The sequence below is a fragment of the Puma concolor genome, chromosome D2 (genome assembly GCF_028749965.1).
Source record: "Puma concolor isolate L17-30 chromosome D2, mPumCon1.1.hap2, whole genome shotgun sequence".
In the NCBI taxonomy this organism is placed as follows: domain Eukaryota; kingdom Metazoa; phylum Chordata; class Mammalia; order Carnivora; family Felidae; genus Puma; species Puma concolor.
The window spans coordinates 47,571,519-47,593,729 of record NC_141677.1 but is presented as its reverse complement, the minus strand read 5'-3'; the positions used below and the strand labels follow the sequence as shown (position 1 = coordinate 47,593,729).

The 22,211-nt window shown below is 42.9% G+C and overlaps 1 protein-coding gene across 6 annotated transcripts in view; it reads right to left on the bottom strand.

Annotated features, from left to right (window-relative positions):
• WDFY4 (WDFY family member 4) overlaps nt 1–22,211 on the bottom strand; it is a 295,121-nt gene that overhangs the window by 203,821 nt on the left and 69,089 nt on the right. For all 6 annotated transcript variants that reach the window (XM_086680248.1, XM_086680247.1, XM_086680245.1 and 3 more), the window contains one exon: nt 12,192–12,285. In XM_086680248.1, the coding sequence (XP_086536374.1) occupies nt 12,192–12,285 (94 nt within the window). The remainder of the gene's footprint in view (nt 1–12,191; nt 12,286–22,211) is intronic.

Sequence of the window (22,211 nt, the reverse complement as noted above, 5' to 3'; positions counted from 1 at the left end):
AGACGATCCCTTCCCTGTCACTGCAGTATTAACACAGCCGGCGTAAACTGGGAGAGGCAATGTGTAGCCCAAAAGGGACCAGAGACAGAAGGGAGAAATGCCAAAACTCATTTGCGCTAAATAATTCCATCACTTTCACTTTAAGGAGCTCCTCCTCGTGGAAATCTGCCCAACCTCCTTAACTCCCTTCCCCAGACCTTTCCTCTGCAATTTTCAGTGTCTCTCCCTGCATCCCACAGGGTGTGCACCTCGGCCTTTCCTCTTCTCCGTTCCTCTCAGAACCAAAAGGGAGCCTCCACCTCCCCTTGCCTTGAAGTTTCCTTCTCCCAGAATCTGGATTATTTGGAATCTGTAGTCTTTTAATTTGGGGTGAAAATTGGGGAGACAGTCCGTATGAAGCAAGATGTAAAAATACCTCGCAGTGTATTATTAATAAAAATTAAAAATAAATGTCTACAATCTCCGGTTTTATTACCAGCACTTCACTTATTGCTTCAGGGACTTTTGGCTTTCTTTTGTTGTTGTTGTTTGCTTTTTTCTTCTTTATCCACCAGAGAAAAGCTACTTAAAATCTAAATACACAAAAAAAGGAAAAGCAGAAAGAAAGAAAGAAAGAGAGAGAAGAAAGAAAGAAAGAAAGAAAGAAAGAAAGAAAGAAAGAAGGAAAGGAGGAAAGACACAGAAGTTTTCGAAAGGGAGAAATGCTGATCTTGTCTAATGATGCCACAAGTTTACTCCAAAATTGCTCAATACCCCATAATGGAGGAGGGAAAATTGATCGTCCTCATTATCACTGCAGCTCTGTCAATAACAATATTGCCTCGTTTTGAATAAAATGTGCTGGTTTTTTCAATGTTGGTTCCAGTAAAAATGGGGTTTTAGTGAAAATATGAGCAGTAGCAGGAAGCCAGTCTGGTTTCTCCCCCTCCAAATGGATTGATTTTCCTAACGCATATTATTTCCAATGGAGGCTAGGGGGTGGTGGTTCAATTAGGACTCCATGGTGGCTGCGCAGGGTCACCAGGCTGGCCGGCAGGCTGGACCCCCAAGGTAAATTATCACAGAGCAATTTGTGGGACAGCCTTTAGGAGTGTTTTACTTTATCCACTTAACAGTCAAGCCTTCAAGTCTACCCTTGTCTAGCTGTGGATGTTCACTCTTCTTCATCTCTCTCTCTCCCTCACTTTCTCTCCTGGTCCAGATTAATAAGGTCCCAGAGCCCAAGGAGGGCTGGGTCCTGGTGGGGTGGGTTCCTCCAAGGCTTTGGGCACATCAGTCCATGGTGTATCCTGACGTAGATGTAAAAGCCATCAGATGACCACACGTGCTTCCCCCGGACACTTGAAAGAACAGGGAGTTCTACTGAACTACTCAAATTGGGATTGGTTGCTTATTCCAATTTGGTTGAAATGTTCTTTGATGATTTTGGAAAAGACATGATCTAATTTAAGTGACCTCAGCTCTTCAGAGATATCACAGGGAAGTAGGGCCCACAGATGGGTTTCATCTGACAAGCTGTTATCTTTGCTTACTTAGAATTAGTTCTTTCTATATATGGGTATAAACTTTCCCTTTCGCCACAGCCTGATAGATTCATTTGTGGTGTCCACGTGGCCTTATAAGTGTGGGAGTTTGTGGTCCTGGCTTATGTGTAAGAAGTCCAAGTAGCACCAAAATCAGTAGAAACCATGTCTGAAGGCACTTTCATTGATCCACTTGAACAGATATGCAACCAAGACCTAAATGCATACGGGTGGCTGCTCCAAGCCTTCTGCTTCTTTCATAAATTACATGCATGTGATGGCTAATGCCACCTGGTAACAGAAGCCCAGGATCTTCTATTTATAAGGGATTTGTCTCTCTCCAACTTTACTGCATCCTCCCCTTTGGTACACCCCGTCTCCAGGCCTAGTATAGTCTCTCCCTTTGCCAAATGTGCACACCAGTTTCGACTGACGCCCGAAGCTGGGAATGCCCTTTGTACCCCCATCCCTTCGCCGAGTTCCTAGTTATCATTCAAGAGACAATTCACACGTTCTCACATCTAAGAAATCTTTTCAGATTTTCCCAAACAGCACTGTCCATACCTCAATCCTATTACTACACTCTGGGGTGCCTGGCTGCCTCAGTCAGTTAAGTGTACAACTTCAGCTCAGGTCATGATCTCGCAGTCTGTGGGTTCGAGTCCCCGCATGGGGCTCTGTGCTGGCAGCTCGGAGCCTGGAGCCTGCTTCAGATTCTGTGTCTCCCCCCTTTCTCTGCCCCTTGCCCACTCACTCCTGTCTCTCTCTCTCTCTCTCAAAAATAAATTTAAATTTTTTAAATAAATAAATAATAAATAAACAAATGCTACGCTCTGATGGCTCTCTCAGTAGACAGATGATAGATAGATCACTTTCTACCACTCCCAGTCTCCACCACACTGTGAACTACTGCCTGAGATAATGACCCTTCACCCTTGTTGCCCTAGCACCTGTCTCTGCATCAACTGCAATGGCTTCCCAGTTAGTGCAAGCACAAGGGCTCAAGGTGTTCTAGAAAACAGGAGGTGCACCTAACCCAGAGGGCTAAGAGTGGTCAGAAAAGATGATGTGCCAGCTAAGCGTTGAAAGACAATGAAGACAGAGCCGGGCTAGCAGGGAAAATGGTCTTTCTGGGAGAGGCAACAGCATGTGCAAAAATCAAGGGGTGAAAGTGGACATGGCCTTTCAGGGAAAGGCTGGCAATCACAGCCAGTCGTCAGCCGGGCTGACTCATCCACCCAATGCCCTCCCAGCACCCAATGCCCTCCCCCACGATGAGTCTGTGGTCAGCCGTGAGAATATCGCCAGGGAAACCAGCATGTAAACATCCATCCAGGAGGCTGCCTGCACAGCCTGGAACCTGAACCATCCGTGGAGAGTTGCCATCCCCTGGGACACACATGCCCTCACTGCATGAGAGCTAGATCAAGTGAGCACTGGAGCCCAATGCAGGGCTGCAGGAGGCCCAACACCACCCTCAGCCAGAACCCTTCCTGCTGATGGCCAGGCCTTCCCTGCAGGCTTCCTTCCCCCAAGAAGAGGAGGCATAAACTTACCCTGAGTGTCTCTGGTGCTTTAGCCAAAGTCAAGTGTTGACATGACTTTGTTAAGAGATATTGTTAAAGCAGATTTTTTGTTGTTGCTAACAGATTACCATCCACGATTGTCTGGAGGAGATTCCCGGAACAAGGCTGTAGAGTACACAGTCTTTTGTAGAGATGAGGGATTTATTCACAAGCAAACTGTGGCCCAAGGCCTGGCGTGTTGTTTCTGACCTTCCAGACAGACATTCGCCTCCATCACCTTCTAGGCACAGGGCAACAAAATCTACCCACAGCTAGGTTCTCATGCTGATTTGACACTGACTAATGAGTGAACTTGGGCTAGCTCCTTATTTTCCCTAGGCCTCAGTTCCTTAGCTTTAAAATGAGAATAATGAAAATATGTGCCACCCTAGTATGTTGCTGTGGGAGTCAATAGAAACACTTTCTGTGAAAGTGCTTTTTCTTATAGGATACAGGTGTTTTCAGGATACTAACCCTTCTTGGTTGTGGTCTTCTCCTCTAATGGCGGTAGGATTCCTTCCAACCAAGTGTCTGGCTTTCAAGGCCACTGTGAATTGTACCAGCTCACTCTAAGAGCAAGAGTATACACCTACCATGTTCGCAGGCTCCATGGCTAGTGATGAGAGCTAACGTCACTGCCTACTCACTATTTGAAGGCTCACCCTTCTAAGTGCTTTCATGTACTGGCTCATTTAATTCTCAAACGCCATGAGCTAGTTGCTATTATTACCCCATCTTACAGATGAGGGAACTGAGGCCAGAGAGATTATAGCTTGCTGAGATTACATGGGGGAGGCACAGGAATCCAAACCAGAAGTTCAGCTCCAGAGGCCACTTTATCACCGTAATTGCTGCCTCTCAGGCCCCCAGGTATTGAAGCTTGCAGAGTACTGGCTAGCTCTGGGTTTTCGAGGCAAAACCGATCGACACTGGTGACTCTATGGGTTGGGCAGTGGGTACCTATCCCATCCTGTCTTAGGCCAACCTCTCAAAACTTACAAGAAAAACTAAGTGCTCATGGCTCTGCCTCACATGGGGATCATCTGAATTTAGTAAGTGGTACACAGTAATTTGACCATTTCTGCCATCTTGAGAAGCCAGGTGGGAGTCTCACATATTTGTAACTCACCAACAGCCACATTTCTGAGCCACTTGGAATCCCCAGGGCAGATTAGCTCATTACCTCCACAGCTGCCCAGCCAGTCTGGGCAAGTTTGTCCTTTTATTAGGCACAAATAATTGGCTGCTTGACTAACTGATCTTTGTGTGTGCATTCTACTGTTCTACCAACAATTGACCGACAAGTATCTGCCCAGGTCTCATTTCCCCAATGTCTTTCTCTCTCAGCTACCCACCCGGAGATCTGTTCACTATTCCTTGCATGACTAAGGAGGTTTTTCAGATCCCTTGCCATCCTGGCTTCTCACCTCTGGACAAACAGAGGTGCAGCATGTTAAGGGGTCATGGGACTACCACCTCCCTCAAATTGGGCACTATAGTTCTATAAATATAGCAAGAAGTAGAATTCACCATAGCAGTATCCTCACTCACTTGGGACAATTACTGACCTTGCACCAAACCCCCTAGGACTCTCTCACGTATTCTGTTCTTTCCCCACCCAGTGGATATGTGCATTAAGACATGAGCACAGGCCTGATCATCTCTGCTGAATTTTGAGTCAATGGGGTTCTGATCCATTACTCAGGCTGGTAGAAACCTTCACAGCCCCATTTCGTCATCCAGTGGGTAACTCCTCCTCCCAGTTTTATGCTATCCGCCATTTGAGCTTCACCCTGGTCATAGACCAAATGCAAAACAGGCAGAAGAGAGAACTCAGCCTTTTGATTCCTAAGTAGACTGTAACATGTAGTTCAACATCAATTCTCTGTTATTAATTTCACAATAGTAAAATGCCAGTTGGAAATATACCTAAAATGCATTATCTTCCATTTACTCTTTCCAAATTTCTTGTATGCCATGACTCAGAGTCCTAGGAATACAGACTGCCAAAGCTAGAAGGGAAGGGTGTGGGGGTACAATGGAGCCAGTGTCTGATGAGCAGATACTGTGTGCCAAGTACTATGCTAAGTACTTTACAACTACACTCTCCACTACTTTTCCCAATGGGGAAATATTATAAGGGGACACTGAGACTTGAAGATACATCAGTTTCCTATGGTCACATAGCTAATGAGTGTCAGAACTGGCACTCCACCCAGGTCTTACTCCAAAGCCTATGATTTTAACAGTGTCATGCATTCATCATAAGGAAGGGAATTTAAATCTCTTAAGGGTCCTCAACTGATGGTGTATAAAAGTGTTTTATTTGGTGGGTACAGTTTGGCTTTCCTCCTGTTTTATCACCCCTTAGTTAAGTGGAAGTGCCTTTAGGCAAGACAAGAACCCTTCCCTAGAGCCACAGGCCTCAACACTTCCTATTATGTATACCTACTCATTTCCTTTACCTCCCTGGTCCCAAGACATTGAGTTTGCAACCCCTGTGATCTAGGCCAGATCTGAGTAGCTGAAACTGAGATGTGGAGACAGGAAGTAGCCTACATGAGTCGTGGAACTAATGATGGTAGAAAGGACTAGAAGCGAGGTTACCTGACAATTGGGCCAGAGGTCTTCCCATCTAACTTTAACTTCTACTCCATCATTCTACATTCCTTGTGTCTTGCTTTTGATCCTCTTTGTCATTATGTGAGACTGTGTCTATTTGCTCTATTTAAGAGGTTCCCCTAAAAAGAAAACTGGATTTTGACCAGGATTGAGATTTTTCTCATTTAGAAATAATAGAAACCGGGGGCTTTGGGGGTTCAATAGGAAAGAGCATAGGTTACCCAAAATTCAACATATTTGGAATTTCTGATGTGTCACAATTTAACAAAATGAGACTCCTACTTTACCCGTTTCCTTGTTGGAGGAAATGGCTCTTTTAAAATAGCCTGCTCTTACACAACGCTACCCAGGGCTACTAACGCTGTCAATATTTTAGTTATTTGAAACCCATATGATTAGTTCAATGTGTTTGAAATGCAGGCTAATTCCAGAAAATGGCACGCTTTTCCAAATTAAGGTACAAAGAGTTGATAGACAAATGCAGCCCTGAGCCTGATCTTTTTTTCTGTCCCATTAGACTGCCCAGGGCTTTTCCAGGGCTGTAGAATCTGGAACACACCCAACAGTGACTTGCGGTACTGACTGACTGTAGACCACAGTCTCCCTAATACCCAGGTCTGATCAGGCTGTTGCTTTCCAATAGCCTCCCGTGGTTACCAAGTCCACGCAGGAAAGGCCACTCAGCACAGAGGCTGGAGGTCCAGGAGCCTGGCATCACAGACGTCTGCCACCTAGCAACCATGTTAAATCTGTCACTCAATTTCTACAAGTTTCAAGTCCTCATCGGCAAAGTGGGAACATTGATATCCACCTTGCAGGGGTCTTATAAAGATAAAATGCTTGTAGAGTTTCTGGCCACTAAAAGCAGTAGTTTCACCATTTAGCAAGTGCTTCCCATGCTGCGGTGTATGTTCTGCTCACTGCACTGAGCGCTCACGCACTGCGTCATTTAATCATCAACAATAATGCCACAAGGAAGATATTATTATCCCCCACGCTACAGCCAAGAAAGTTAAGGGTCACAGAGGTTAAGTCATTTCCCACAGCTGTGTGACTGTTCAGGGGCAGCGCTGAGATCTGAAACCCTGCTGTCTTCAAAGCTTGAAATCTACTCTCATACAGTAGGTGTTCACTAAAGAGTGTGGTGCAGGTGGTGATGATGATGGTGATGATGATGATGATGATGATGATGATGATGGATGGTAACCCAATACAATTCAATTCTCTTAGCATGGTATTCAGGGCCCTTCATGGTGTGGCTTTGGCTGACTTTTGCAGCCCTACTCACTGCCTTTCTACCCACGTGGTCTACCCTAGCCCAGCTGAACGACTCAAAGTCCCCAAATACACATCTTCACGCATGCTTCTATCTGTGGATGAGCTTCTTCTCTTCCCTCCCTCCTCTACCTGAGCTGGCATGGGCATGTCTTTTTTTTTTTGTTTGTTTATTTATTTATTTGAAAGAGAGAGAGAGAGAATTTGTGGAGGAGGGACAGAGAGAGAGAGAGAGAATGAGACAGATACTCTGAAGCTAGCAGCACAGAGCCTGACACGGGGCTCAAACTCACCAAGGGTGAGATCATGACCTGAGCGGAAGTGGGTTGCTTAACCAACTGAGCCACCCAGGAGCCATTTCTTTAAAGCCTGGCTCCAGATTCCAGCCATATCCCCAGCTCTCTGTGGCTTTCCCTCCCCTCTGTCCCAAGGCCTGGTGGGCAAACCTTTGTTATAGTCATGAGAGTGTGGTCTTGCTGTCTTCTACACTCCTCTTCCTAGCCACCCTCGACTCAGAGTGTGAGCTCCCGTGACATTCATCTCTGAATCCCCAGCAGCATCTAGAAGGTGTGAGTAATTATTCACAGTCGCACGTACATCCCATTGGCTGCTCCATCACAATCTGAGTTCCACCTCTGTGAAACTGGATCTGGCTTCCCACCCTCTGAGTTACACTTATGAGCACAAGCAAATGCCCCCCACTAGTCACTGAAGAAGGCAGTCCTGATGAAAGCAGAGTGATGCTGGGGACCAGAGAGCCCTTGCAGGACCAGTCAGAGTTCTGGCCCACAGCCACATCCCTACAACGAGACCCTTAAGGCTGCTGAGCATCTAGAAAGGGAAAACGTCTTCTTGCCAATTTGTTGCTTCTTTCTGAGACCAACTCAGCCCCCAGAGAACTGAGCTGGACTCCATGTCTGCCTTGTGCTTAGGACAGCAACAGTCACAGCTGAATTCCCCTAGTCCAATTTTAACACTGGTGATGACACAGGAGGCCAAAAAAAAAAAAAAAAAAAAAAAAAAAAAAAAAAAACCCAACTGGATTATCTTTCCAAGAGCAGTTCATGGTGCTAACATTTTGGAGGGTCGGGGGAAAGACACCTCTTGGTTGTGAGCAAAACAATTTTCCTATGGCCATGATTAGAAATAAATCAGGGGCGCCTGGGTGGCTCAGTTGGTTGAGCGTCTGACTTTGGCTCAGGTCATAATCTCGCAGTTTGTGGGTTTGAGTCCTGCGTCGGGCTCTGTGCTGACAGCTCAGAGCCTGGAGCCTGCTTTGGATTCTCTGTCTCCTCCTCCCTCTGCCCCTCCCATGCTCATGCTTTGTCTCTCTCTGTTTCTCAATAATAAATAAACGTTAAGAAAAAAAATTAAAAAAAAAAAAGAAATAAATCAGATACCCCATATGTGTAGTTATTTAAGCTATCACCCCTGAAATGACATCTGTGCCTTGGAAAGCCATCAGTTTCTCACCCATGAGGTAGGAAGATCATCTGAGGAGGGTGGCTACACGTGTAATGCTGGGAACAATCAGGCCCACCTACAGGGAGAGGGGGATCTCACATTCCATCCTCTTAGTAACACTGCCATCTACTGCACTTTCCTGCACCAAAGATGCAGTCCTGCAGCCCTTTCTGTTCTGGCTTTTTCCTGTGTGGTCTCGTTTCTCATTTGATTTGCTCTTCTATTGATTGTTATGAGGTTTCCCACCCCCCCCCTTCCAGAAATTAATTACTGTAATTATTCAACTTTTAATAGCTGCTGATTTGGCATCTGCAGCAAATATTTGAGAAAACGCACTACTACATTTCATTTGCATGTTTGAGACAGTGAGGGAGAATTAGACTTCTCCTTAAATTACTTGTTGTGACTTGACTGGAGAAAAAGAATCCTAACAAATGGAGTTCTCATTTGCATACTTAATATGTCCGATTGCCATCACAGAGGAGTAGAGTCCCACTCCATGCACTAATGTGACAACTCACAGAGTGGATCTGAAACTCAGGTCCATCCACACAATTTCCATGCCCTAGGAGATGAGAGATAGGCCACTTTCTGCTCTGTCTCACATCACGGGTCATCACTGTGGTGGAGTTTCGCACAACACATCCACCAGCAACCACCTGACTGCTAAGGCCACTCATACCACTGGCTTGGTTGATCTCATTGCAAGCACATTGCATGGTTGGAAATATAGCTGAGGAAGCCAGACATCCTCACAATGAGGCTATTGCACCTGGAAAAATGTACGAGGCTAAGAATGCATGATCCTACACTCTGCCAAAGCTTCAAAGAGTGAGAGACCCATTCATCAGGCACTTCTTGACTTGGGGCCTGGGAGTGAGTTCCAGACCTCTCCTCACCAGCCCCATGACCACAGAACTTTCTTGAGCCTCAAGCACTTGCAAAATGGGGAGATTCTAGAGTACTGGAATGAGCTGTTACGAATATTGATGAAATAACATGCCTAGCATAGAGATAGCCCCTGAGTGTCTATTAGTTTCCAAAATGCTCCAGGCAGGCCAATCTTGAATGCCAAGGTAAAGAAAGCAAAGTCCCACACTTGAGACAACTAAGTGGTTAGATGACATTTAAAGAATTAAAGGACATTTTATTTAGGGGTCGAATATTTTTATCTACCAGTTAATGCTTAAGGCAAGTAGGCGCTGGTCTTAAAAGATAACCCCTAACAATTTCTTCTGTCCTATATATATGCATGCAACCCCTCACGTCAGTAAGGGAGGCATATGGCCCTTCCCACAGAGTCTAAGCTGAACCTATGACTCACTTTGACCAATAGACCAATGCTGTGGAAGCCAGGCTGCCTTGTTCAAGGCCTAAGCCTTTGGAAGGGCAGGCAGCTTCTGCTTTTGTGCCTTTGGGGTCTCTGAGCTACTATGTGGCCGGTTGGAGGGTCCACTTGGAAGGACACAGGTAGAGGCCAGATGGAGAAGCCTCCATGGAGGAGAACCCAGGATCTTATGAGCAGCTCAAACCAAGGCCCCAGACATGTGACCCAGCCCGGGAACCTCCTGCCATCAGAACCAGCTTTGCGAGGCACGGGTTGCATGAGTAAAGAAGACATCTTAAATGGTCCATCCCACCGACTACCATGTGGCACAGAGAGGAGCTGTCCCTGCCGTGCCCGTCTAAATTCCTACCCCACACGTACCATGAGAAGGAATGACATGGTTTGTTAACTCGGCAGTAGTTTGTTACACAGCAACAGATAACTAAAGAAACAATCAGACCCATCTTATCCCAGCCTGCTGCTTTTCCATAAATGTTGAAAAATATAAAGTGCTTTCCATTTCACTATGACATGTGTCTCTGTTCATTGGTTTGATAATCATTTCATTGTCACTTCCCAGAAAAGGAATAAGAACAAGAACAATGATTCCAGTTACAAAGGGACATAGAGCCATGGAAACAGGTCAGCCCCCTACTCTTTTTTTTTTAAGCCTGTATCAAATACTACAGAGTTGCCTTAGTGAAAACGGTTCCCTTTCTTACACATCAAGGCTTTTGCTCCTGACTCTACTTCTCTCACTGACTTCGGAGGACTTATAGTATTTGACCAGGTCATTGACATTTTCAGGCTGTGATTAATAACGCCCCCAGTTGTCACTTCTTCCTAGAACATACCATTTCCTTTTTAAGTCCTGGACAAAGAAAAGCTGGGCCTGCAACCCCCGCCCCTCATTCTTCCCAAGGAAGCCACCACTGTGCAGGGAACAGACCAGGAGACCTGTCGCCAGGTAGGACCACATTTAATACCAAGTCCACCAACGGGGAATCCTTCAAAGTGCTTTACGTTGTCTGAGTCTCTGTTTCCCCGCTGGTTAAAACAGGCAATAATACTCCCGCTGAAACTGCTGTGAGGACAAATAAGCCGTGAAAGGGTCCAGCACCACGCCTGGTTGCTCCGTTCCACTCATTTCCTTCCATCTGCTGCTAAGCAAAGCGTGCATCCTCCAGGTCTTCCTCAACCCTTCCAGTTTCTTCCTCAGAATTTCTAAAGTATTTATCATACCAACGGAGTGAACTTATTCAAGAATTGTCTTGTTCTATTGCTCCATCCTTTCACTCTGCAATAGGGCCCTTCGTTCTTCCAGGACGGGAACTTGAGGGTTGCCTTTGACTTCCTCTTCCCGCTCCCTGGACCCATTCATCTCGGGGCTCTGTGATTCGATGTCTCCTCTCTCTTCACACTTACCCAGACACCACCCTACCTGAGCCACCGCCAATGTGGAACTGCAGACATGGCCCGCTAACTTCTGTCCCCATTCCCAGGCCCTTCCCCACGCAACAACGAAAGAGATATTTCTGATACAAAAACCTGATAGAGTCATCGTCCACTCACTTGAGAGATGCTTCTTGCTGCCCTTGAGACAGAACTCCATACTTAAACAAGGCTCCAGTCTTCCTCTGCCTGTCACATCTGGCACGTTCCCCACTCTCCCCCTTTGCTCCCACTCCAGCCGCCTGCAGCAGACTCCTTCCTGCCTGGTTAATTGTTACTCAGCTTTCAGGGCTCGGCTTGAATGTCACCATCTAGGAGATGGCTTCCCTGACCTCCACCCCTTCCTCTAAATTAGATTGAATTAGGCCTTCCCCCATCTCCATTCCCATTATTCTTTCTCAGCATCCTGTTTTTCCCCTCATTATCACTTGTCATAATTGGTAATTGTATATTTATTTGTGAGCTTATTTATTTAGCCTGTCTGCACTGGTACCACTTCTTGGCCCCATGATGGATGCAGGATCCACGGACAGGCTCCATCTTGTTAGCCTGGCATGTCCTCCACAGAGCGCCAAGCCAGGATCACAGCCAACATCCACAGGATGGATGAATGGATGGGAGGCAAGGACTGCTGAGCCCCCCAAGGCCCAGCACCATCCTTAGCATCCAGGGCTTGCCTCATGAAGGTTGAATCATTTCAACTGGTTTTTGTTTGGCTGTTGTTTTTAGAAGGTCACTTTGCCAGAAGAAATGACCTGTTTTAAATGGCCTTGGAAGGGGGGTCAGAACTCAATCAAGGGTCACAGACATACTGAATCTCCCCTGCGGAAGGTGCTTTGCAAGGGTGGCTCTGCTAATGCAGGGCACTGAGGGCAAAAGCAAAAAAGAAAACAGTCTGGCCGGAAGGAGCTTAAACGATCAGTCATGTGAAAAAGACAAAGATGTGTGTTCATCAACAAGTACCTGGGGGTGGTCTTCATGGTACAACCGAGGCAGCAGTCTCACCATGATGCACAGGACCCCAGGGTGTATGATCACAGCGTCCCCTTCATCCATCCTGCAGAGAGAAGGGGGAGCAGGGTATCAGTTTTGAGTTTTCCAGTGTCTTTTGCTTTTCACAAACCTTTCTGAATTTTTCTAAGACAGGCCATAATACACATCCTCAGTCTACCACTAATTATCTATATGACTTTGAAATAATTAGTCTGAGCTGAATTTTCCCCAACTAGACAGTGGAGCTCACAAACTGGAGCTCTTGCCTCAGAGAGACATTAAATAATGCTTTTGTGCACCAGGGCGCTGTGGCTGGTTCACAGTTGATATTCAACGCAAGTTAGCTGCCTGTCCTTTCCCCTTCTTTCCAGGCATTGTAGGAGATGGAGCCGCTCTCGTTTTATGTTGAACACACACATACAAGGGCTTCTGGATCCCTTCAAGATGGTGTAAGCATGCTCTACTCTGTCCTACCCACCGAATGCAACTCAAAACTCACATAGGACACACGAGCAGCTCTCTGATGGCTCTGAAACATAAATGGTAGCAGAGAGGGAAACCAAACCCAAAGCACCATGCAACTGGCATTGAGTTTATTTCCTGGGGCTTCTCCCTCCAGCATTCCTTGGTATGGGCTCATAGGGAGTCTGAAAACTGAAATGGGCACCACGTGCAGACAAGGACAGAGCACCAAGAAAAGATCTCTGTTTCTGGTCTGAGGAGCAGGAAAGGAGGCCACTGCAAATCATAGAACACGGAGGAGAACCCCTGGGATTTTCTTTGCTAGATTTCTTCATTCTTTCTCAGCCAGCCTCCAGGCAACCCCACAGCAGTAGCAGTGGCCAGGCAGGTGCCTGAAATCCTGGGAGAAGACAATCCTCTCAAACCAAAATAACCATGGTTCCAAGAATATAGGCCAAATCCCCACTGCTGTTGTCTCTCTTTTTCCTTTCTTGCTTGGCCCCAGAAACAGATGCAGTGGTGAGAAGTATGTGAAATGACAGGGAAACTAAAGCTTCACATTCCTAGACAGAGGAGAAGGAAGGGGCCCCTGAGAGCCATAAAGTATTGGGGAGATGATGACGAGGAGGAGACTTAAGAACGTCAGATGATGTATCAACCTCTGGGCTCAACTCTGAGCTAGCTGTGCATGTGCGGATCTGACCCTAAACCACATTCCAAAGGCTTTGAGAACTGAACTCAAGGAGAAACTACCACCCTATACTGGCAACTTCATGGGCAAATAGAGAATAGATCAAATCGCACTGGCAAGTCTGTGAAACCAAACTAATACTGGAAACGTTGTCCACAGAAGGTAGGTAAGAACTTGCAGACTGAACCTAACCTGGTTGGTTGCCTGCTAAAGCAAAATAATCAACATTCTCCAGAAGACATGAACAGGAGCTAGAGTTCACAACATTCGAAATGTCCCAGACACAATCTGAAATTACTTAGCATAGAACAAGTCAGAGAAATCTCAATATCTCACACAGAAAAAGATAATCAATAGATGATGAAAAGCTTGAGATGACATAGATGTTGGAATTATCAGACAAAACTTTAAATCAGCTGTTAGTAACCACACTGGTAAGGAATAAGAGTGAATACTATTGAAATGAATGAAAAGCTAGAAAGTCTCAGTAAAGAAACTGAAGCAGTAAAAAAAGAGTCAAATGGAAACTTAAGAGCTGAAAATACAATAATGAATTTAAAAATCTCACTAAATGAGAACAATAAAACAATAAGATGAAAGAGATAAGAGCCCATGAATTGAAAGATAGATCAACAGAAATTGCCCAATGTGAACGACAAAAAAAGAAAAGTTTTTTTTTTCAACATAAGAAAGCCTCAAACTCATGTGTAATAATACTGAAGGATCTAACATCCTATTGTAGGAGTTCCAGAAGAATAGGAGAATGAGTGTAGTGTAAAAAAAATTTTTCAGGAAAGTTTTAGCTGTTGTTTCTTTAAATCTGGTGAAATACATACCCTTAAAGATTTAAGAAGCTTAACAAAATCAACAAAGCAATATGTGCCCAGGAACATCACAGTCAATCTACTAAACTCTAAAGACAATTAAAAAAATCTTGAAAGCAGCCAGAGGGGAAAAAAAAAACACACTATATACAGGGGAACAACAATTTGAATGGCTGTGGATTTTCTCATGAGAAATCAGAAACTAAAGGAACAATAATTGTAAAGTGTTGAAAAGAAATACACATAATTCCATATCCAGGAAAATATCTTTCAGAAATAAAGACAAAAGAAATATGTTCCCAGACGAAGGAAAACAAAGAGAATTTCTTGTCATGAGATTTTCTCAAAAAATAATACTGGAAGTTTTTCAGATGGGAGGGAAATAGTAATAGAAAGAAACATGGTATTTCAGGAATGAAGAAAGACCAAGAGAAATGGTAAATAATTGGACAACCTTAATAGAGTATGTTTTTTCAGGGCGCCTGGGTAGCTCAGTCAGTTACGCATCCTACTCTTGACTTTGGCTCAGGCCATAATCCCAGGGTCGTGGGATCAAGCCCCACTTTGGGGTCTGTGCTGACAGTGTGGTGCCTCCTTGGGATTCTCTTTCCCTCTCCCTCTACCCCTGCCCCTTCTTGTGTTCACTCTCTCTCTTTCTCTCTCTGTCTAAATAAATAAACATTTTTTTTAAATAGACTACATTTTTTTCTGAAGTTCTTAACATATGTATGATGGTTGAAAGAAAAATATTACTAGATGTAATACTATGAATATTACACCAAAAATAGCAGAGAGTAAAGGAACCTGCATAGAGGTAAACTTTCTGTATTCCATTTGAAGTAGAAAAATATTAATTCTAAGTAGGATGTTAAGTATGTGCATTGTAATCCCTAAGACAAGCACTAAAGAAAGAAGACAAAGAGAGATAGTAAAAAAATACTACAGATACATTTAAACTGAATACTATCACAAATCCACAAAAAGTTAGGGAAAGAGAAACAGAGGAACAAAAAAGGGGGAACAAGGAGAAAACAAATAACAAAATGGTAGACCTAAGTCCAACCATATCAAAAATTACATGAAATAAAAATTGTCCACATACCCCAATTAATAGACACATATTGTCAGAATGCGGGAAAAAAAACCCAAACTATATGCCACACACTTGAAATATAATAATATAGACAGATTAAAAGAAAAAGGCTAGAAAAAATTTAAACCATGCTAACACTGATCAAACGAAAGCTGGTGTGGCTCTACTAATCCTAGAAAAAACAGGCTTCAGAGCAACAAAAATTACCAGGAATGAACAGATTATGTTGCACAATCATTAAAGGCAGCACAGCACCCAAAATGTGTAGGCATTTCACAACAGAGCATCAAAATTCATAAAGAAAAACTAGTAGAAGGACAAACAGACAAATTCACAGTTATAGCTGGAGACTTCAACACTCTTCTTTCAGGAATTGATAGGAAAAGTAGACAGAAAACAATCAAAAGTATAAAACTGAACAACACCATAAACAACCAATGTGATTGACTTAGGGAACATTCCACTCAACAACTTCAGAATACACCCTCTTTTCACATTCTGTGGAAACTTTGTCAAAAGAGACCATAGTCTAGGTCATAAAATAAACCTTAAACCTGTTCTCTGATCGTGACAGAATTAAATTAAAAATGAGTAATAGAAAGATAAATGAAAATTTTCCATGTACTTGGAAACTAAACAATGTATTTCTTATTAGTTGTGATAAAAAACAAATGACATAAAACTTACTATCTTAACCATTTTCAAGTGACCAGTTCAGTGGTATTCAGCACATTCATGCTGTAAACAACATAGTTCTAAATAGCTCATGGGTTAAAGACAAAGTTTCAAGAAAAGTTTTAAAATATTTTGAACTTAGGTGCCTGAGTGGCTCAGTCGGTTAAGCTTCAGACTTCAGCTCAGGTCATGATCTCATGGTCATGAGCTAGAGCCCTGCATCAGACTCCATGCTGGGAGTGGAGCCTCCTTAAGATTCTCTCTCCACATCCCCCCTCCCCTCTCTCTCTCTCTCTCTCACTCTCTCAGAAAATAAATAAGTAAATAAATAAATAAATTTTAAAATAAAATAACATGATCATACACAGAAAAAAGGATTTGACAAATTTGACATTTGTTCATGAAAAAAGTTATCAGTAAACTAGAAATAGAAGGAATTATCCATAACCTGATACTGGACACCTAAAAGAAGAAGAAACCCAGAGCTGATATAATATTTGATGGCAAAAGATTGACTGAACACTTTCTCCCCAAGACTAAGAACAAATCAAGGATGTCTGCTGTCACTGGTCCTATTCAGTACTATGTTTGGAACAACAGATTGGAAAGGAAGACATAAAACCTCACTATTCCCAGACAATATGATTGTCTACACAGAAAATCCTAAGCAATGTATTAAAAAAAAAAAAAGAACTCTTAGAACTAATAAGTGAATTTAACAAGGTCTCAGGGTTCACAATTACATGTAAAAATTAATCATATTCCTATATACTAGAATTAAACAACTGGAAAACAAAACGTTAAAAAAGTCACTTAAAATAAAGCTCAAAAAATGAATAAATACTTAGGTATAACTCTTTTTTTCAAAGTGTGCTGGGGAGCTCTTTCTGCCCACAGGTCCTGTCCCCATGCTTTAATAAAATCACCTTTTTGCACCAAAGACGACTTCAAGAATTCTTTCTTGGCCATCGGCTCCAGACCCCATGAATCCCGCTGTCACTCCAAAAACCTCATAAATTTGGACCACAGTGGCCAAAGAGCACCAGGAAGGTTCTAATTTTATAAGTACAAAGAACCAAATTTAGATGAACTTTCTGAATTTGCCCCATAAAGTCATATTCAAAACATGAAGTATTGGAAAAGGAGGGGCCAACATGGTGGAGAAGCAGGAGGATCCAAAGTTCCCTCCTCTCTCAAACAAAGCAGTGTTGAAGTTAACGAACTTTGAACTCTGAGAGTCCAGGAGACAAAGAGACAGTCGCTTCCAGGGACCCACTGGGACAATCTGAGGGGCCTTAGGTGCGTGATTGCGAGCTGGGAGAGAGAAAACGAACGGAGGGGAGGGATCCCTTTCTGCGGAGAGAAAAGGAAAGAGAAAGAGCACCTGGGGAAGCACAGGACTATATCTGGACAAGAGAAAAACCTTGGACCTGGATGGAGAAAGATCCAATCTCTAACTCCCGGGGCTTTCTCCAGACTGGAGTTGGCTGCTGGGATTGCGCACTTTGGGAAGAGAGGAGCCAGCCCCGGGTTCAGTGGCTAGGTCAGGGGTGCAGTCCCCCGTAGGAGAAAGCGATCCCCTCCTTGGAGAGCTGTGGGACAGGACAAAGCCTGCTTGCGCCTGCCAGCAGGGGACCATATATCAGGCGGTGCAGAGCAGCATTTCCCCAGTATCTGCCTGAGGAGGGAGTTTGAACCCCAGACAAGCACCAGGCACTGGAGTGGGCAAGACAAACCACCTCATTTGCACCCGCGGTACAGTGAGGACGGCTGGATCAGTGTGGTTTGGGATATCCGTCGGTGGAGGAGAGACTGGGGTGTCGCCATTTTTCTCCCCATCACCAACAAGGTGGGGCTTCAGGGATCGGACCGCAGGGCCCACAGTGGAGGCGGGGCCCGCCTACGCCAAGCCACGCCCATCCGCGTCTGGGAACTGTGTATCTACTGGAGCCGAATAGATGCTGAGGAACCGGAAGGCCCCTCCTCCAGACCAGCGCTGCTGCATTGCCTGGTCTAATTCTTGGACAGTTCTTATTATATAGATATAGTCTTCCTTTTCTCCTTCTTATCTCTCCCTTCCTCTAGTCTGGTTACTCTGGTTTTTGGTCTGTTTAAGCAGACATACCTAATCCCTTCTCTTGATCCACATTTCACACCTCCTTCTTTATTCTCCTTTCTCTCTCTCTGGATTAAGCCGTATAGTTTCTCTGTCTGATCAAGTTTTATTTTTTTATTTTTCCCCACCCCTGTCATTTCTTTCTTTGTATGGGATAAGGCCTCTTCCATCAGCATCACCTCCACCCTGTTGTTTACTTGTAGCTGGGGTCTCTGGTTTTCTGTTTTTGAGGTTTGTTTGTTTGTGGGGTTTTGTGTTTTTGTTTTCTGTTTGTTTTCCTTTCCAAGGCTACTTCAACAAACAAATCAAAGCACACTTAGTGGAGGGTTCAAAACATCACTACGAGTAGGGAGATAAAGTAACCAATGTCACAACAACAGAGAGCAAGTAACACTCTCCAAAAAATACCTCCGGAAGGGCCAGGCTCTGGACCGTGTATGACCCCTCTTTAATATAGTAGTGCTTGCAGGTGCAGGGCACATAACAAGCTTTTAAAACACATAAGGGACAGAAAGCTAGCCAAAATGATGAAACGGAAGAATTTTCCTCAAAAGAATTCCAGGAAGAAATGACAGCTAAAGAATTGCTCAAAACAGATACAAACAATATAACTGAACAAGAATTTAGAATAATAGTCATAAGATTAATCGCTGGACTTGAAAAAAAGCATAGAAGACAATAGAGAATCTATTGTTGCAGAGATCAAGGAACTAAAAAATAATCATGATTAATTTAAAAATGCTGTAAATGAGGTGCAAAATAAACTAGAGGAGGTGACAGTGAGAACTGAGAGGCAGTGGGGGAGAATAGGTGAAACAGAAGATAAAATTATGGAAAAATAAGAAGCAGAGAAAAGGAGATAAAAAAAATTCTGGATCAGGAGGGGAGAATTATAGAACTAAGTGATTCAATGAAACTAAACAATATCTGTATCATAGGAGTTCCAGAAGAAGAGAGAGAAAAAGGGACTGAAGGTGTGCTTGAACAAATCATAGCTGAGAATTTTCCCCAATCTGGGGAAGGAAACAGACATTGAAATCCAGAAGGCACAGAGAACTCCCTTCAGATGTAACTTGAATCAATCTTCTGCCCGACATATCATAGTGAAACTGGCAAAATACAAAGATAAAGAGAGAATTCTGAAAGCAGCTAGGGATAAACGGGCCTTAACCTACAATGGTAGACACATAAGAGTCATAGCAGTTCTATATACTGAAACTTGGCAGGCCAGAAGGGAGTGGCAGGGAATTTTCAATGTGATGAATAGGAAAAATATGCAGCCAAGAACCCTTTATCCAGCAATCCTGTCACTCAGAATAGAAGGAGAGATAAAAGTTTTCCCAAACAAACAAAACCTGAAGGAATTCATTACCGCTAAACCAGTCCTACAAGAGATCCTAAGGGGAACTCTCTGAGTGTTGCAAAGACCACAAAGGCAAGAGACATCACTAGAAGCAAATATCTACAGATAGCACAACGAGTCTAAACCCATATCTTTCAATAATAACACTGAATGTAAAGGGACTAAATGCTCCAATCAGAAGACGTAGGGTATCAGAATGGATTAAAAAAAAAACAAACAAGACCCATCTATTTTCTGTCTACAAGAGACCCATTTTAGACCTGAGGACACCTTAAGATTGAAAGTGAGGGGTGGAGAACCAGCTATCATGCCACTGGGATTCAAAAGAAAGCTGGAGTAGCCATACTTATATCAGACAAACTAGATTTTATAAAGACTGTAACAAGAGATGAAGGACATTATATAATAATTATGGGGTCTATCCGTCAGGAAGAGCTAACAATTATAAATGTTTATGCATTTATATATGGGAGCACCCAAATATATAAAACAATTAATCACAAACATAAGCAACCTTATTGGTAAGAATGTGGTAATTGCAGGGGACTTTAATACTCCACTTACAACAATGGATAGATCATCTAGGCAGAAAATCAATAAATAAACAATGGCCTTGAATCATACACTGGACCAGATGGACTTGAGAGATATATTTAGAACTTTGCATCCGAAAGCAGCAGAATATACATTCTTCTCGAGTGCACATGGAACATTCTCCAAGATAGATCACGTACTGGGTCACAAAACAGTCCTCAATAAATATAAAAGAATTGAGATCATACCATGCACACTTTCAGATCACAATGCTATGAAACTTGAAATCAATCACAGGAAAAAGTCTGGAAAACCTCCAAATGCATGCAGGTTAAAGAACATCCTACTATAGAATGAATGGGTCAACCAGGCAATTAAAGAAGAAATTAAAAAATATATGGAAACAAATGAAAATGAAAATACAACAATCCAAACCCTTTGGGATGCAGCAAATGCAGTCCTAAGAGGAAAATACATTGCAATCCAGGCCTATCTCAAGAAATAAGAAAAATCCCAAATACAAAATCGAACAGTACACCTAAAGTTCTAAAGGAACTAGAAACAGAACAACAAAGAAACCCCAAACCCAGCAGAAGAAGAGAAATAATAAAGATCAGAGCAGAAATAAAAAATACAGAATAAAGAAAAAGAAATAGTAAAACAGATCAATGAAATTGAGTTGGTTTTTTGAAAAAATAAACAAAATTGATAAACCCTGGCCAGACTTCTCAAAAAGAAAAGAGAGAGGACCCAAATAGATATAATCACGAATGAAAATGGATTTGTCACAACCAATCCCTCAGAAATTCAAGCAACTATCAAAGAATACTATAAAAAAACTATGCCAACAAACAGGACAACCTGGAAGAAATGGACAAATTCCTGGACACCCACATACTACCAAAACTCTAACGGGAAGAAATAGAAAATTTGAACAGACCCATAACTAGTGAAGAAATTGAATCAGTTATCAAAAATCTCCCAACAAATAAGAGTCCTGGACCAGATGGCTTCCCTGGGGAATTCTACCAGACATTTACAGCAGAGTTAATAATTATCCTTCTCAAGCTGTTCCAAAAAATAGAAATTGAAGGAAAACTTCCAGACTCATTCTATGAAGCCAACATTACCTTCATTCCCAAACCAGACAGAGAACTACAAAAAAGGAGAACTACAGGCCAATATCCATGATGAACATGGATGCAAAAATTCTCAACAAGATACTAGCATATCAAATTCAACATCATATAAAAAGAATTATTCACTAGGATCAAGTGGGATTCATTCCTGGGCTGCAGAGCTGGTTCAATATTCACAAATCAATCAGTGTGATATATCACATTAATAAAAGAAAGGATAAGAACCATATGATTCTGTCAATAGATGCAGAAAGAGCATTTGATAAAATACAACATCGTTTCTTAATAAAAACCCTCAAGAAAGTCAGAATAGAAGGAACATACTTAAACATCATAAAAGCCACATATGAAAAGCCCACAGCTGATATCATCCTCAATGAGGGAAAGCTCTCAGCTCTCAGCTTTCAGGAACACAACAGGGATGTCCACTCTCACCGCTGTTGTTTAACATAGTGTTGGAAGTCCTAGCATCAGCAATCAGACAACAAGATAAAATACAAGGCATCAAAACTGGCAAAGAAGAAGTCAAACTTTCACTTTTCTCAGATGACATGATACTCTACATGGAAAACCTGAAAGACTCCACTGAAAGACTGCTAGAACTGATACATGAATTCAGCAAAGTCGCACAGTACAAAATCAATGTACAGAAATCAGTTGCATTTTTATACACCAATAATGAAGTAACAGAAAGAGGAATAAAGAAATTGATCCCATTTACAATTGCACCAAGAACCATAAAATACCTAGGAATAAACCTAACCAAAGATGTTACAGACCTGTATGCTGATAACTATAGAATGCTTATGAAGGAAATTGAAAAGGACACAAAGAAATGGAAAAACATTGCATGCTCATGGACTGGAAAAATAAATATTGTTAAAATGTCAATACCACCCAAAGCAATCTACACATTCAATGCAATCCCAATCAAAATTGCACCAGCATTCTTCTTGAAGCTAGAACAAGCAATCCTAAAATTTGTATGGAACCACAAAAGACCCCGAATAGCCAAAGTGATACTGAAGAAGAAAACCAAAGAGGGAGGCATCATAATCCCAGACTTTAGTCTCTACTACAAAGCTGTAATCAT